General features: G+C 38.6%; 1 protein-coding gene across 1 annotated transcript in view; it reads left to right on the forward strand.

Annotated features, from left to right (window-relative positions):
- The window catches only part of oxct1a (3-oxoacid CoA transferase 1a), a 35,907-nt gene that overhangs the window by 1,830 nt on the left and 20,296 nt on the right, over positions 1–13,781 (forward strand). The window contains exons 2-7 of the mRNA XM_058635280.1: positions 368–476; positions 2,026–2,116; positions 4,947–5,082; positions 5,225–5,374; positions 6,499–6,605; positions 6,906–6,966. Coding sequence (XP_058491263.1) covers positions 368–476; positions 2,026–2,116; positions 4,947–5,082; positions 5,225–5,374; positions 6,499–6,605; positions 6,906–6,966 — 654 coding nt within the window. The remainder of the gene's footprint in view (positions 1–367; positions 477–2,025; positions 2,117–4,946; positions 5,083–5,224; positions 5,375–6,498; positions 6,606–6,905; positions 6,967–13,781) is intronic.

The raw sequence follows: 13,781 nt of genomic DNA on the forward strand, positions 1-13,781 counted from the left end.
TACACAGTGTAATTATCAAAGTTGGAGTAAAACACAACAGACTGCCAATTTTGTATCATTTCTATTGTTTTCTGTTGACAGAGAAGAGTTTAGATTTGATCCCTCAGTTAACTTCTTTGGTCTGGCTTCGGATCACGCCAAAGCTCCTCTCTTTGTTGTAGGATTTGCGGTGCGGTTTTGCTTATCTTTCCATTCTTCATCTGAATAAACTAGATCATCTGTTTAATCTACTCATTCTAGCAGCCCTTAGGCATCTTTTCCAGGACTTCCATTTTCAATAATCATTGAAAAAACTCTTTAAGTTTTAATGAAACTAAATTACTAATTGTTTTCCAAAGTTTGACATGAACTATTGTGAACTCTGCAGACTTGTGGTTGCAACTTTTCTACCTCCAACCAGAGAAGTTCACAGTTCTACTCCGATCCCACAGAGGCGGTAAAAGATATACCTAATGGATCTACCATCCTGGTGGGAGGTAAGACTCACTGGTTAGATACACACCTCATAAGCACTGTTCTTAACCAAATGCAATTCTTTTAAAATGATCTTAACTAGCTGTCCAGCAATGTTTGTTGAATGACCATTGTTTAGTAAAGAAAGCTTGGACTCCGGCAGACATGCTGGTTGATTATGATCCACACACAGTCATGCACTCAAATTCCACAGCTAGTATTTTTAGTCAAGTTCATTGTGACATTGCAAAGCATTTTTCCACTGTGTCACACTTCTGTCTGCAGGGAAGAGCAGATATGCAGAAATTGGCTCCACTCATTACATTATTAGAAATGTCAACACTATATATACACAGGATTTGATTTACTAAGGTTTACTCTGCTCTTTGGGTTTTCCTGTGTCATTTGTAAAGGTCGGCAAGATTTTTTTTTTCTACATTTTTGTAATATCTTTTGAGATCCTGACTAAACTGTACAGGTCACACTAACTTTTATAATATCATAACTGGCACTGATTCTTTTTGGTAGGGTGCCTGATTATTATGCTACTTGCACCTGTTTTTCCAGGTTTATTATTGTGCAGCCCTGACGGTAAAAGTTTACTGCCATTGCGATGTCAACATGATGTTTGAGCTGCGATAAATGTTTCAGACTTTTCCTCAGCAATTTGCATCCACCAGTCTCAGTGTTTCCTCTAATAATCATTTGCAGCAACACTGCAGTTTGTAGCACATTTCTCACTCTTTTTCCACACTACCTGTGCGTGAGCACAAGACACACAAACACACTGAGTGGAGTGGAAGTTACTGAATTAAATAGTGAGTAAATGCCCCTCAAAACTCAAGATGGACTAAACCTAACGTAAAAACCCAAGCTTAAATATTAGCCTGTGTAAAAGCAGTGTTGCTGCAGCAGAGGCTGCATCGCTGAAACACCGCTGTTGTGGAAACATCCTGGTGTGCAAATGCAGCTTTGACCTGTCTGAGCTGTCGGAGAGGAAATCCTCTTCCTGATTCCACAGCACAGATGTAGGTAGGGTTTAAAATAAAATAAAAAAGAAGGACATCTGCATAATATGTTATGATTGTGGTACAAATTATCATTAACAGAGTGTTATTTCTGAATAAAAATAAAGAACATTATTACATTACATTACATTGATTATATATAACATTAAAGTTTTGTGTGTGCAAATTCAGTTCCTCTAAGTTTTAATTTAATCTAGTTTATTGTTGTGAGTCTGAGTCTGACCAAGTCTTGAAAGAGTAATTTCCAAATTCTGAGCCTGTTGTTGCTTTGAAGCTTTGTGATTTGGTGTTGTGTATTGTCTGTTTGTCACCGTGTCTCATCTCCTGGGCTGCACATGAAACACAAGTAAACAACAATGTTCAGTTCATTTTGTTTACTTTTAACTGAATCTTCAAATGCCTGAAGTAGCTTTGTACACAGAGGAAACTGCATTGAGTTTACACAAAATACATCTTTTTACTTCACAGGGGCAACAAGGCACAGCCTCCCAAATGGCTCGCTTTTGTTCACTTTGCATCACTTTTTCTCTGTGTTCTTACCCAGGCTTTGGATTATGTGGTATCCCAGAGAATCTTATCAACAGTTTACTAAAGATTGGTGTGAAGGGTCTCACTGCAGTCAGCAACAATGCAGGGTAAGACTGTGTCTGTGTATGTTTGTGCTCGTTATAGAGTAATAATACTCTAGTATGTCTATTTCTGTATCACATCATATGGCATTTGTTACAGTAGAGGATGAACATTCCATTTATTTCCATAGACCAATTTTGGAGACTTGTGATCAAATTTGGATAAAATTTATGTTTTCATTATTTGTAAAAATGAAGTTAATATATACACTACCTAACAGGTTATACATACAGTTTCAACTGACCCTAACATCAGCATGTTTGGGGTCAGCTGGTGGTGAGCTATTCTTGAATTAAAGTCTCACTTGTAAATATCAAGGTCTTGCAAAGTGTTTATAAAAACAACCTCATGATGGAGTGTGTCTCTTCATCTCTTCACAGACCACCTTTTATTCATACTGTAGAGCTATTGTTGACCTTGTTGTGCATCTTCAAACTGGCATTGATGGCCCATTAAAATGTCCAGATACTGGTTTTAGAGAAGTTATTCGGCACAAATAAAAGATGTACATAGTGCCCAGGTGCTTAAATGTGGAGAAATACTTGCACATGTTTACCCTTTGGCACATTGCGTTCAGCTGCTTTTGACCTCCATGCCCTTGATTATGCATTCAGTCTTTTTATTACATACTTAACAAAGAGTTGGCCATATGGACACCATTTCCAAGTGATGTCGTTTCTCAAACTAAATGATATGCGTGACCTCAGAAGACTGAAGCACTTAACCGTATACTGGGTTGCACAGAGGTGCGGTGGTTAGAGCGGTCACCGCACAGCTAGAAGGCCTGTCAGTGTGGAGTTTCCATGTCCACCCTTCGCCTGTATTGATTTTCTGCACCTACTCTAGCTTCCTGCCAACAGCTTAAGACCTAGTGCTCAGGTTAATCAGTCCCTGTGAGTTCTAAATTGTGAATGTTTGTCATTATGAGTAACTGTATGACAGACAGGCTGGCAACTTGCCCTGGTTCTGCCCCGCCTCTTGCCTGATGTCAGCAAGCATTGGCTCTAGCTACACTCCAGACAGACACAGACACATGTATCGACCGTACACTGAGCGCTCTCCTTTGCATACTTGGAAAAAATTCAGTGATCATGTTTTCTTTGATAATTAAAGCCCACTTCACTTGTTTACACGGCAAGACTGAAACTTGAGCCGCTAACTAAAACCTTACCTCACTGACTAAAAAAAAAAAGCTTGATGCAGGCTCTGGAAACTCTACGAGTATCTTTTTACGTCGACGCCAGTACTAAGGATCAACTACTTTGAGTGCAAAATACACCACGGAAATGAAAAAGGTGACTTTCACTTTGTCTAGGCACTCATACACTGCTCTGTCACAGCATTGAAACAGTTACCTATTTTATTGTTGTGGCAGACCATCATCATCAGTGTATATTACGTGGAGTAGTTAAGACTCGTCTTTGAAAGTTACACATTTCTCTGTGTCAGGGGTTGTTTTAGTCCCAAAACGCAATTTCAATTGACTTTTCTTGCGGACTTTGATTTTTGACACACGTACGTGGACATGTGGGGACATTGCCCCCCTGAATGTTTTCCCTCTGTAGACAGACGTTGTGAGGCAAGACTGTAACCATTCAAAAACTCTATAGTTTTAAAGCATTTTCCAACACAGCAAAATTGATCGGAAGAGTTGAATTATTGTTTTTTAGACAAAGCAATGGTAGATACCCCCGCTCAATTTTGAAGTTTGTCAGACACATTACCTGTTTACACATCAAACATTTTAAGAAATATGTTAAAAATACCGTGCTCTTAACTTTTTAATTTCCTGTAATATTTTGCAGAAGGCCTGAAGCGGTTTTGTAGTTGAGGTTTGAAAAACTGGTTTAATATGAATCTGACACTCTCGCTATTCAAATATGAATGGCAATATAATGGCATAAAAGATATAAAAGGTCTGTGGCCACCGCTGTAACTTCCTGATTTGTAAATCTGTCCACTTGATTTTATTTTGAAAGTTGACTTTGGCTGTCACTCATTTACCCTTCACACTATTTGTATATTGTAATCACAAAATGTCTACCTTATATTAGACTTGCCAAAAACCTTAAAAAGTCAAGAAACTAACGTTTCTGTTTGTTTTGGGTTATCGTGACACACCTGGCCTAGATACAGTATTGTGTCACCTGACCTGGGATTACAGCAATGGTTGTTGAGTGTCATCATTTTAGGACACAAACAGCTTTCCTCTGATTATTAAAAGTAGAGAGGGAGCAGCAGTAGAGTTTGGATGTTTTGGACACATGCTTTTACATAAACACACAACATACATCATTATTATTATAATTATTGTTTTTTTTAATTTTAGCACTTGTAAAAAATAAAACGCATGTTGAAATTGACTGGATTTGATTGTGGTAATCGGACGCGATAGATAAACCCACTTGAGATATCACGATATCTAGTTTTTCTCTGTGAGATGAATAAAGTATCTATCTATCTATCTATCTATCTATCTATCTATCTATCTATCTATCTATCTATCTATCTATCTATCTATCTATCTATCTATCTAATAAACTGTACAAAGCAGCTATGTCTTTTTTTTTCATGAGGTTTTAGGAAGACTGTGCTTTCATAGATTAATGGTCGTTCCTGCCATTTGAACAAGCTACCATTATTCAGTATAAAAATTAATTTTTATTTGGCCCAGCTGCCACCTCGGATTGTAGAAGTTCATGGTCAAAGACCAGGGCAGAAAAAGGGAAGAAAACAGTCTCTTTAAGTAATAAAACATACAGTATGAAGCCTTGCTCTTGTCTTGGTGTGTGGCCTGCCTAACAGTCACTAATAATGTGTGTATATTTCCATTAGAGTGGATAACTTTGGCCTGGGCCTGCTGCTCCAGACCAAGCAGATAAAGAGGATGATCTCTTCCTATGTTGGAGAGAATGCAGAGTTCGAGCGACAGTACCTGGCAGGGGAGTTGGAAGTGGAGCTGACACCACAGGTTTGTCAGAATACGCATTGATTTATATGAATTTCCACATAGATAACAAAGTAATACCTGCACATATTCACCAGTACTGACGTTTCTTTTTTCGCTTTATTGTTAATACTTGCCTGTTAATCAGCCTTCCTCTTCTCCAAAGGGCACTCTTGCAGAGAGGATCAGGGCTGGGGGTGCAGGAATTCCAGCCTTCTTCACCGCTACTGGCTATGGCACACTTATTCAAGAGGGCGGGTCTCCCATCAAGTACAACAAAGATGGCAAAATTGCAATCGCCAGTGAGAAGAGAGAGGTGAGTGTGCTGTCTTCCCTCACTGTGGAAAGTTCTGTTAACGTGAGTTGACTGTAGATATTTTCACAGACTCGTGTCACCAACTTACCCTCCAGTATTTCCTTTCAGAGCGCCGTTGTCGAAGCGAAAGTCAACTCTTTTTACAAGTGTAAGATGATGGCTGTGTCACAGCACATTTCCGTAGGACTGGCCATTGTAAAGACTTCATGTCTGTGATGTTAACACACACAGAGAGAGAGCAAAGCACAAACGTGGAGAAAGTCTACATTTTAAATGAATGTTCTCAAAAGTTAAAATGTCCAGGTCTCCCGGGCAAAATTTGATTTCGTTTTAGCCGCCGGTGAGCAGAATGTAGGGAAGTGAGAACTATATAGATTGTTGTCCCATGGGAGCCCATCATCTCTTGCACTCTGTTGGCTTCCTCTTCAGATCGTGTATAGCCAGAAGGGCAGCGTAATATGAGCCATTTGGCAAATCTTCATGCTGAAATGATGAAGCCAGACCAAGAGACTCGAAAGGAAGCAATTATACAACCCCATTTCCTCGTCAGTGCAAGGGCTCAAGATATGGCAGGGTGTACTGGTGTACTGGTGAATAAATAGCCAAAGACCTACAGCCATTTTCACTTTGGAGGCTAGTAAACTTGCTAGAGCCAAAATATACGGGCACAGCTAACAGCTCTCTTCAAAGAGACAACAGTTTAAGTTACACAGAGCAGAACCTCAAGCAATCCGGATGCATCTCACTCAACAAATGGGTGGATTTCACAAGTCACTCTGGGCTATATTACTATCCAAATATCACAACACATATTGCACCATGGTTTGAGAAAACACAGATCAACTGTTTCTGACATTTTATGTAATAAACGGTTCAATTCATTGAGAAAACAATCGAGAGATTAATCGAGTAATAAAACCCTGATCCCCAAGACAATCCTAGTCGGTTCCACATACCATCAGAAACAATGCTTTGCACGGGAACATAGAAAGCTTAGTAAATGTTGAATTTGCTGTTGATTTTCTTGTGTTCAGTTATGGCTTTAGGTCTGAATTGTACATGTATACATAACATGTGCAAACATGACTGACTTACACCTTGAACTGTGTTGTTATGGATCACAGGTGCGGGAATTCAATGGCAGACACTACATTATGGAAAAGGCCATCACGAGTGACTTTGCACTGATCAAGGCATGGAAGGCCGACAAGGCTGGAAACATAGTGTTCAGGTGACTCTTGAATTCATTGTTTTTAACTGTGGTTTATCTGATTCCCTCCTCTGGGTTTTAGACCTGTTCTTTTGACCTCCTTTTTGTATTTACACAACATTCTTCACATGCTTCAGTTACTGTAGGGGGAATGGTGGAAATTTGATGTAGTAAAGTCTTTCTCCACAAGAGAGCATTGTCCTGTAGTAAATTACACAGCGTATACTGGCTGTGAGAAAATGGGTATCAGGATGAATGTTTGGATGCCTCCTTACCCTGCATTTGCTCTAATATTGTGTCTTTCTTGCTCTTTTCTGTCAGAAAAACAGCCAGGAACTTCAATCAGCCCATGTGCAAGGCGGCCAAAATCACCATAGTAGAGGTATGCAGTTTCCAACAACAATCAAATGCTTTAAAGTATGACTGGAAAATAGATTTATCTGTGGAATCACCCTTTAAAACCCTTAGGCTTCAGCTGCCCTTAAATGGTTTTCATTCAATATGTAGACTTTCATGTTCAAGGATTTCTGGCTATTCGGCTGCCCAAATAGCTGGAAAAGACCCTTGAGGCAAAAATATAAATATAAAACTCTAACTTCAAACACTAACAACTGACCTTTGGAGAAAGCATGAACATTTTTTCATATTTAACCTAAATCTAAATTGTCATTTTTATATCAGCACCTCCCAAAATTAAACCGGGATCAAAATGTCCTTGCAAACTAAAATTGCCCCACATACAAATAACCTTAGGCATGAAAAATAAAAAACTTTCTAATTGTAAAAACATGTGAAAACTAGTTCAAAGACAGAAAACGGCCGCTTGAGTTCCCCATTCATACGTTATATAACCAGTGGAGCCAGCAGACACAGTGATCTTTTCAAATAGATGCTATCTAATCACACTCAAAGGATGCTTTCAGGAAAAATAGGTTAGTCGCAGTCAAGGTCAGTGGCAGAAATGTGAGACGGGCCTCTAATGGGTGAAAGGACAGGTGTTGTATGGTTGTGTGCTGAAAAGATAAGCAGTGGTTGTGAATAGATTAATATTCCTTTGAATATGTCTCCTAGACCTGAGGTGTTGTTAATTATAGATCTGTATCATCTGTATAGCTGAAAACAGGATGACTGTGTTCTGCCTGCTCTGTGTCGTACCTAGTCTAATTCTATGGGTTTGGTTACCCAACTGTCTAGCATTAAACAATATAGAAATGTGATAACTCCTGTCCTCTTCTCTCGAAACACAGAAACGTCATCATCATTCACACCTCCCATATAGATACACAGTGGGGGGGGGGGGGGTGCCTACGTAAAACATAGGCACTGGCTGAAAATAAATCCCTATCGAAAGTGTCTCATAAAACTGAATTTCATTAAAAAAAAACATGTTTTCAATTGTGTCACAGACCTGAGATTTAGTTTCCTGTTGATTAGAAATATCTGGGACAAAATGTCCACATATCAAGAATGACAGAAGCACTAAATTCATCTATTTGGCGTGATGCCTAATAATAATACTCTGCACAACCAACAAGGTGCTCTGCGTTATGAGATGTGAGCCTGTTTGATTGGATTATAAAGTGTGTGTGTGTGTGTGCGTGTGTGCGTGTGTCAACATTTCGGCACGAGTAGTCATCTGCTCGAGGTGTTCTCATGCCAGATGAGACAATGAAGCAATTTCTTTTACAGAGTTGTGTGACTCGTGCTTAATCTGGATTCACAAAAGCTTTTCTTTCCATTGTGCATTTCGTTTTTATGATCTTTTCCACTTTTTGTCGGTGGAGGTTGGTGGGGAATAACGGAAGAAAGTGAGCTCTAATGATTTGACGGGTTGAAAATATGGATCCTTTTGACGGATATCCCAAGCCGTCTTCTGAGCAATTACTACTGCTGCAAACTTCATGATTCAAACCACGACACTGTGGTTTTTTTTTTAAATGAAGCACCAGACAGAGGTGTGTATCTCAATCAATTAAACTCACCCAAAGACTCATTCACAACCTGACACAAATTATTTAATTCTGAGAAAGCAAAGCTTTGCTTTTGCACCTGAACCTGTAATTAATCCAATTTTAAATTAAGTTAACTGGTGTTTTGCTGCTAGCTTTAAAAAACTGTATCAAAGAAATGTCACTCTCAGCCGAGCCTATGTAGATGCCTCTGCTTTATTTCATTTCAAGTTCTTAGAACAAATAGTGCTTTCAAACACTTGTCATCCACATTTCAACTGGATTGTTTAATGCAGCGGGGCAGATTAGATTGTGCCGCAGTCTGATATCATCACTTGGGATTTTTAAAAGTGGAACTGGAACTAAAAGCATTTATTATTATTTCTTTGGGAGAATACATAAGAGCTCTCTTCCTCCTCCATATTCTCCCAAATTGATGTTCTTGTATGAAATAACACATAAATGTGGCTGCTAATGTAAATATTATACTAAAATAGTGTTTTTAAATGTGTATTAGGGCGAATATTCAGTAGGCGTGTGTTAATTGCAAGTCTCTCCAGTCCCGTCATAGCTGTCTATTGATTCCTTTACAACAGTGCAGGTAAGATATGAAAGTCATTATATATGACTAAGCCTACCTTACTGGTGACAATAAAGTGATAGGTCTGTATTGCTACACCCATTAAAAACCTTTTATCCTTAATACAAAGGCAATAACCGTCCATGAAAATAAACGTGTCTTTAGGATTCAGCACACGCTCCGTCATAAATCTGAGGATGACTTGTCAATATTGACCCTGTTATCTCGGGTGCAGGTTAAGGCTGTAAAAGGAAAACGGCAGATGGGGTTGTGTGTTTTTAAAGCCATTTATTTAACTCGCAGCTCCTCAGCATGGCAGCCCAGACCTGTGCGCTGCATCATGCACCGTAAAGCACAGTGGCCTTTACACTCCCAGGGTACGGTGGCTGTTTTGGGGCTAAGTTCTAAAATCTAAGTCCTACAGCAAAGTGCAAAATAAAGTCAGGGAACTGAGGCAGGAGAATGGCAGTACTAGTGGAATGTAAGAAAAAAAAGGTGTTTCTATCATTTGGCTGCAATTTACCACACGATAGGCCAGAACAACTAGGTTAATCAGCCCTTATTAGCTTCAAGTCCTGGTTTTTAAAAAGGCTCATCAGTTGTGAGAGTCGATGATGTTTCCATCTGTCAAAGTAAATACTGAGCTATCCTCATCTGTAAAGCAGGTGCCTAAATAAAAACCTCTTGAATAACATTCTATTTCACAAACGCACTCCTCTCATGGTTTATTAAATAACTTGTGCTGTAATCCCTAACTAGCAGCCCGAGGTGGCTCGGCCCTGTTGTTTTAAAGCTTTTTTTAAACATTTAAATACCTTATATTTCAACTGCCAGTTATCAATTTCTGTTACGGATGTTATGTCAGTGAATGTGTGTAATGCATTTAGAGCTAACGTGTCTCTGCATAGTAAACCCGGTGACTCCATTTCTGGACCACATCAATGTTCAGATTAGCGCACATGTAGCCTGTCAACAACACTGCAGTTGTCACTACCTGGCTCGAATTTAAACAAGAAATTCCTCATCCTGAAATGACCACGTTGAACACAAATGTATAATGTGTATATATAAATCAATATTCTCCTGCACATTCCATAGTCTGCCTCTGACAGTCCGTGTGCCGAATTGGAACATTAAAGAGGCAGTTATGTTGTCAGAAATCGGGATGACTCAAAAGCATTTTGAAAATGACCAGATCATCACCAGCTCCTGCCATGGTTGCTAGGCAACCAAAGCCGGCTATTCAGTTGTTGAATGCTCCACAGTATCCAGCTGGTTTAGTTCTTCTCTTATCACAGGTATTGTGAAAGATCCCAGTGCATTGTGGTACACAATGTAACCGCGTCTGCTTAACTGTTAACTGTTGACTGTTCCTGAGGTAATGTCAGTGGTGTGGGTGTCGGTGTGCTCAACTACTCATGTTTAAATTGGACAAATATATTTGTGTGTTTTGTTCTTTTATCCAGGCTGAAGGTCTAATTGAATATGCCGTCTGTCCGCAGGGCTTTCAGCATCAGCCCCTCTGCTATACATTTGTTGAAACAGGACAAAAAGCATTGGTGACAATCTAGTCTCAATCTGATCTTTAATGTTGGATTTGGATTTTCACATTTTTCCTATGAACCATTTAGTCATTGCTATGATAAATAGTCCCTTTGTTTGTTCGTCACTGAAAATTCAGCCTTCCAACACTCAAGGTACCCTTGGAAAATACTTCCTCCATTTCCAGCATGAAGAGGTTTTTGCATTAACATTTGTGAACATAAGATGGGCAACTGCTAGAGCTGCAATAATGAATCGATTACTAAATAAACCATCAAATATTTTGATAGTTAATCAGTTTGACTGTTTTTTTGGGGGGGAAACTAAAACAAGCTCTCTTATTTTTCACCTTCTTAAATAAACAAAGAATTCACTAAACCTGATCAATATTAAGAGCTTTGGGAAATAGATCAACATTTTTTTTTGTTTTTCATTTTTAGACCAAACGACTACTCGATTAATCAAGAAAATAATCAACGGATGAATTTATTATGAAAGTAATCATTAGTTGCCACCCTAATTGGTACAGAGACAGAGAGTTATTAGTTCATCAACAGAGTGTTGAAAAAGTAACCATTAGCTTTAATTGAATAGATTTTATACCATATGTCAGAAGGTGACATGCATTGAATTCACATTGACACAATTATCATTCTAATAATATGTTGTAGTAGTATTTTAAAGGCCCTTGTTATTAAACTAACACGTCTACAATGGCTTTGTACGCCCCTAAGTCGTAGTTTCTGACATGCTATAATGTACGGCATCAAAGTCGTCATCAGTGTCACATTTTCTGATTTTGGGTTGAAACTACTCTCAGAGCAAATGGTGGTAATTGCAGGGCTGACTTGACAACTGCAACCACAGCAAATTGCTGTAATATCAACGGACAGATGAGTTTAAAAGCCGATCCTTTTCTTCCTGTCGTTCACAAAATGTGTACAATTGTCATTGTCAAGCACGGGGGCGAGATTATATCCAAATACCAATGAGAGCGTTTAAATATGGTGTATATATAAAACCAACACCTTTGCTTTCTTCTAGCTGCCATTAGGTGGTATTTTATTTACATTTCTTGCAGGGAGAGATTTGCTTGTCGTGAGCTACAGCCATCATCGTGATCATAATTAAAGAAGTCATAATCCACTCAGCTTCACTCCACAGGGACATGAATCTGCTATAATAACCTTGGCCTTGCTTTCTAATATTAGTCTTCTTAAAAACTCACTTTATAACACAACAAACACAACATATTTTATTGCCTTATTGAGAAATAATATTTTTATTTTTATTTTATTTTATTAGCTTAAGGCAAAATAATAACTTTTTACACATAATGCACATTAATATCAGTATCACAGTGAATTAGTCAACAGAGCGCTGAGTTTCGAGTTGAGCTGCAAAGAGAAACTGATTTAACATTCTGTATCTTACAGCTTACACATTTTTAGGACCATTTATCTGCACTATTAATATTTTACACATTCCTTCTAGTCATCAAAATCCTGCTTAAACCTTTGGTGAAACAGGTCTTTTGACCAGTGTGAATGAGGTAGTAATTTCAAGGGCCTTGCTGACATTTAGTCTAATAAGACTGATACTGATACAATGACACAATGGAGGGCGTTAACTAAAGGTCACTGAAGGATGAATAGAAGCTTAAATCTCACAGAATTACTGAACATGGTACATATGTAATGTTTGAAATTGTAAATTTGCGTGTAGTGAATGCTACACAGGTAGACAGTTATTTCTAAGCTCATCGATATGATTTTGAAGTACTAATTAATGCTCTTTTATGCTCTTAATCCACCAAAAAGCTGGGTGAAATATTGTACAATGCCAATGTTGGTTATTAGTTACTTTAATAGTGAAGAATTTATAATGAATAATACCACATGCTGTTTAAAGATGCAGTAGTTGGAAGATGGCCCCGTCGTCCAAACCTTTAGTACATTGCAGTCACGTTTGAAAACGTAATATTTGAACTGTACGTGTAATTGTTGTCCATCAAAAATATTATGACGTGCACTCAGATTTGGGGGGAAAAAAAGTATTGTACGTTCCTGTCTCCCAGTTTTTTTGGATACCGTGAAGACTGTCACCGGCTTGGCAAACTTCCACTGAGAGGAAACAGATTGCTCATGCAGTCGGTATTCTGGGTTAGGGGATAACGCCAAAGCCGAGCCCCGAAAGTGGCAGCAGAGACTGGCCAAGTGCCCACACACAGGGACGCTCACTGGGAGGAAGATGGAGAGGCTATAAATACACAGGGTAATGAGAGTGTGGTGTCACTGTCATCATGCTCGCCTGCAGCTACACCATCTCTTTCTCCTGACTGTTGCCTTTCAAATACGCGAAACACACACCCAAAGAAAATAGGGCACGATCCATCAAAGTGAGGCTACCTACCCCCAATTATAGTTAGCGACTGAAGCTCGTCTGTCTTAAAATGTAAATCTGGTCTACTATCAAACTTTGAAAGTGACAAATTCTTACTCAGAGGTGCATCTCTATGAGGTGTTTAATAAAACTTTGTCTCAAAGATAAATAATAAATAAAATAACCAAACCACCACCAGCCTTATTTTTGGCCAGACTTCCTCTTGAATACAAATTTGTCAATCACATGGACTTCTTCATCTCAGGAGGCAAAGATTTCTTTGTACATTTTAGGCCGACCTGCCACCTGGATGTTGATTTTGTCACACTGATGTTATCCATATAATCCAATCTTCCATTGGTATTCATAATTGTCAGAGTTTTGGATTACTTGAAAGGCCGAATTCTACATATGCACCAGCCACAGACCCATTTCTGTTAAGCTCTTAACAGTGGAAGATTAATAAGGAACATTTTCTAGCTTCTAGAACACGTGTCACCAACCTGAAGGGTAGAGAATATAGAAGAAGCTACCATTTTGATGTAACGTTGCACTGCGATATGAATTTGCTTAGTTTACTCTTTAAATGATGAATATTATGCATACATATTATTAGACTGTCCTTGTTCAGTGATTACTCTTTCCTAATCCTTATTAGTGGTATTAAGAATAATTAACCAGGCAATCAAGAAACATTTGAAAATTGAAAGCTTCCTTTTAAGATTTTTGCATTAATATCAACAG

This window comes from Solea solea, chromosome 8 (genome assembly GCF_958295425.1).
Source record: "Solea solea chromosome 8, fSolSol10.1, whole genome shotgun sequence".
NCBI lineage: Eukaryota > Metazoa > Chordata > Actinopteri > Pleuronectiformes > Soleidae > Solea > Solea solea.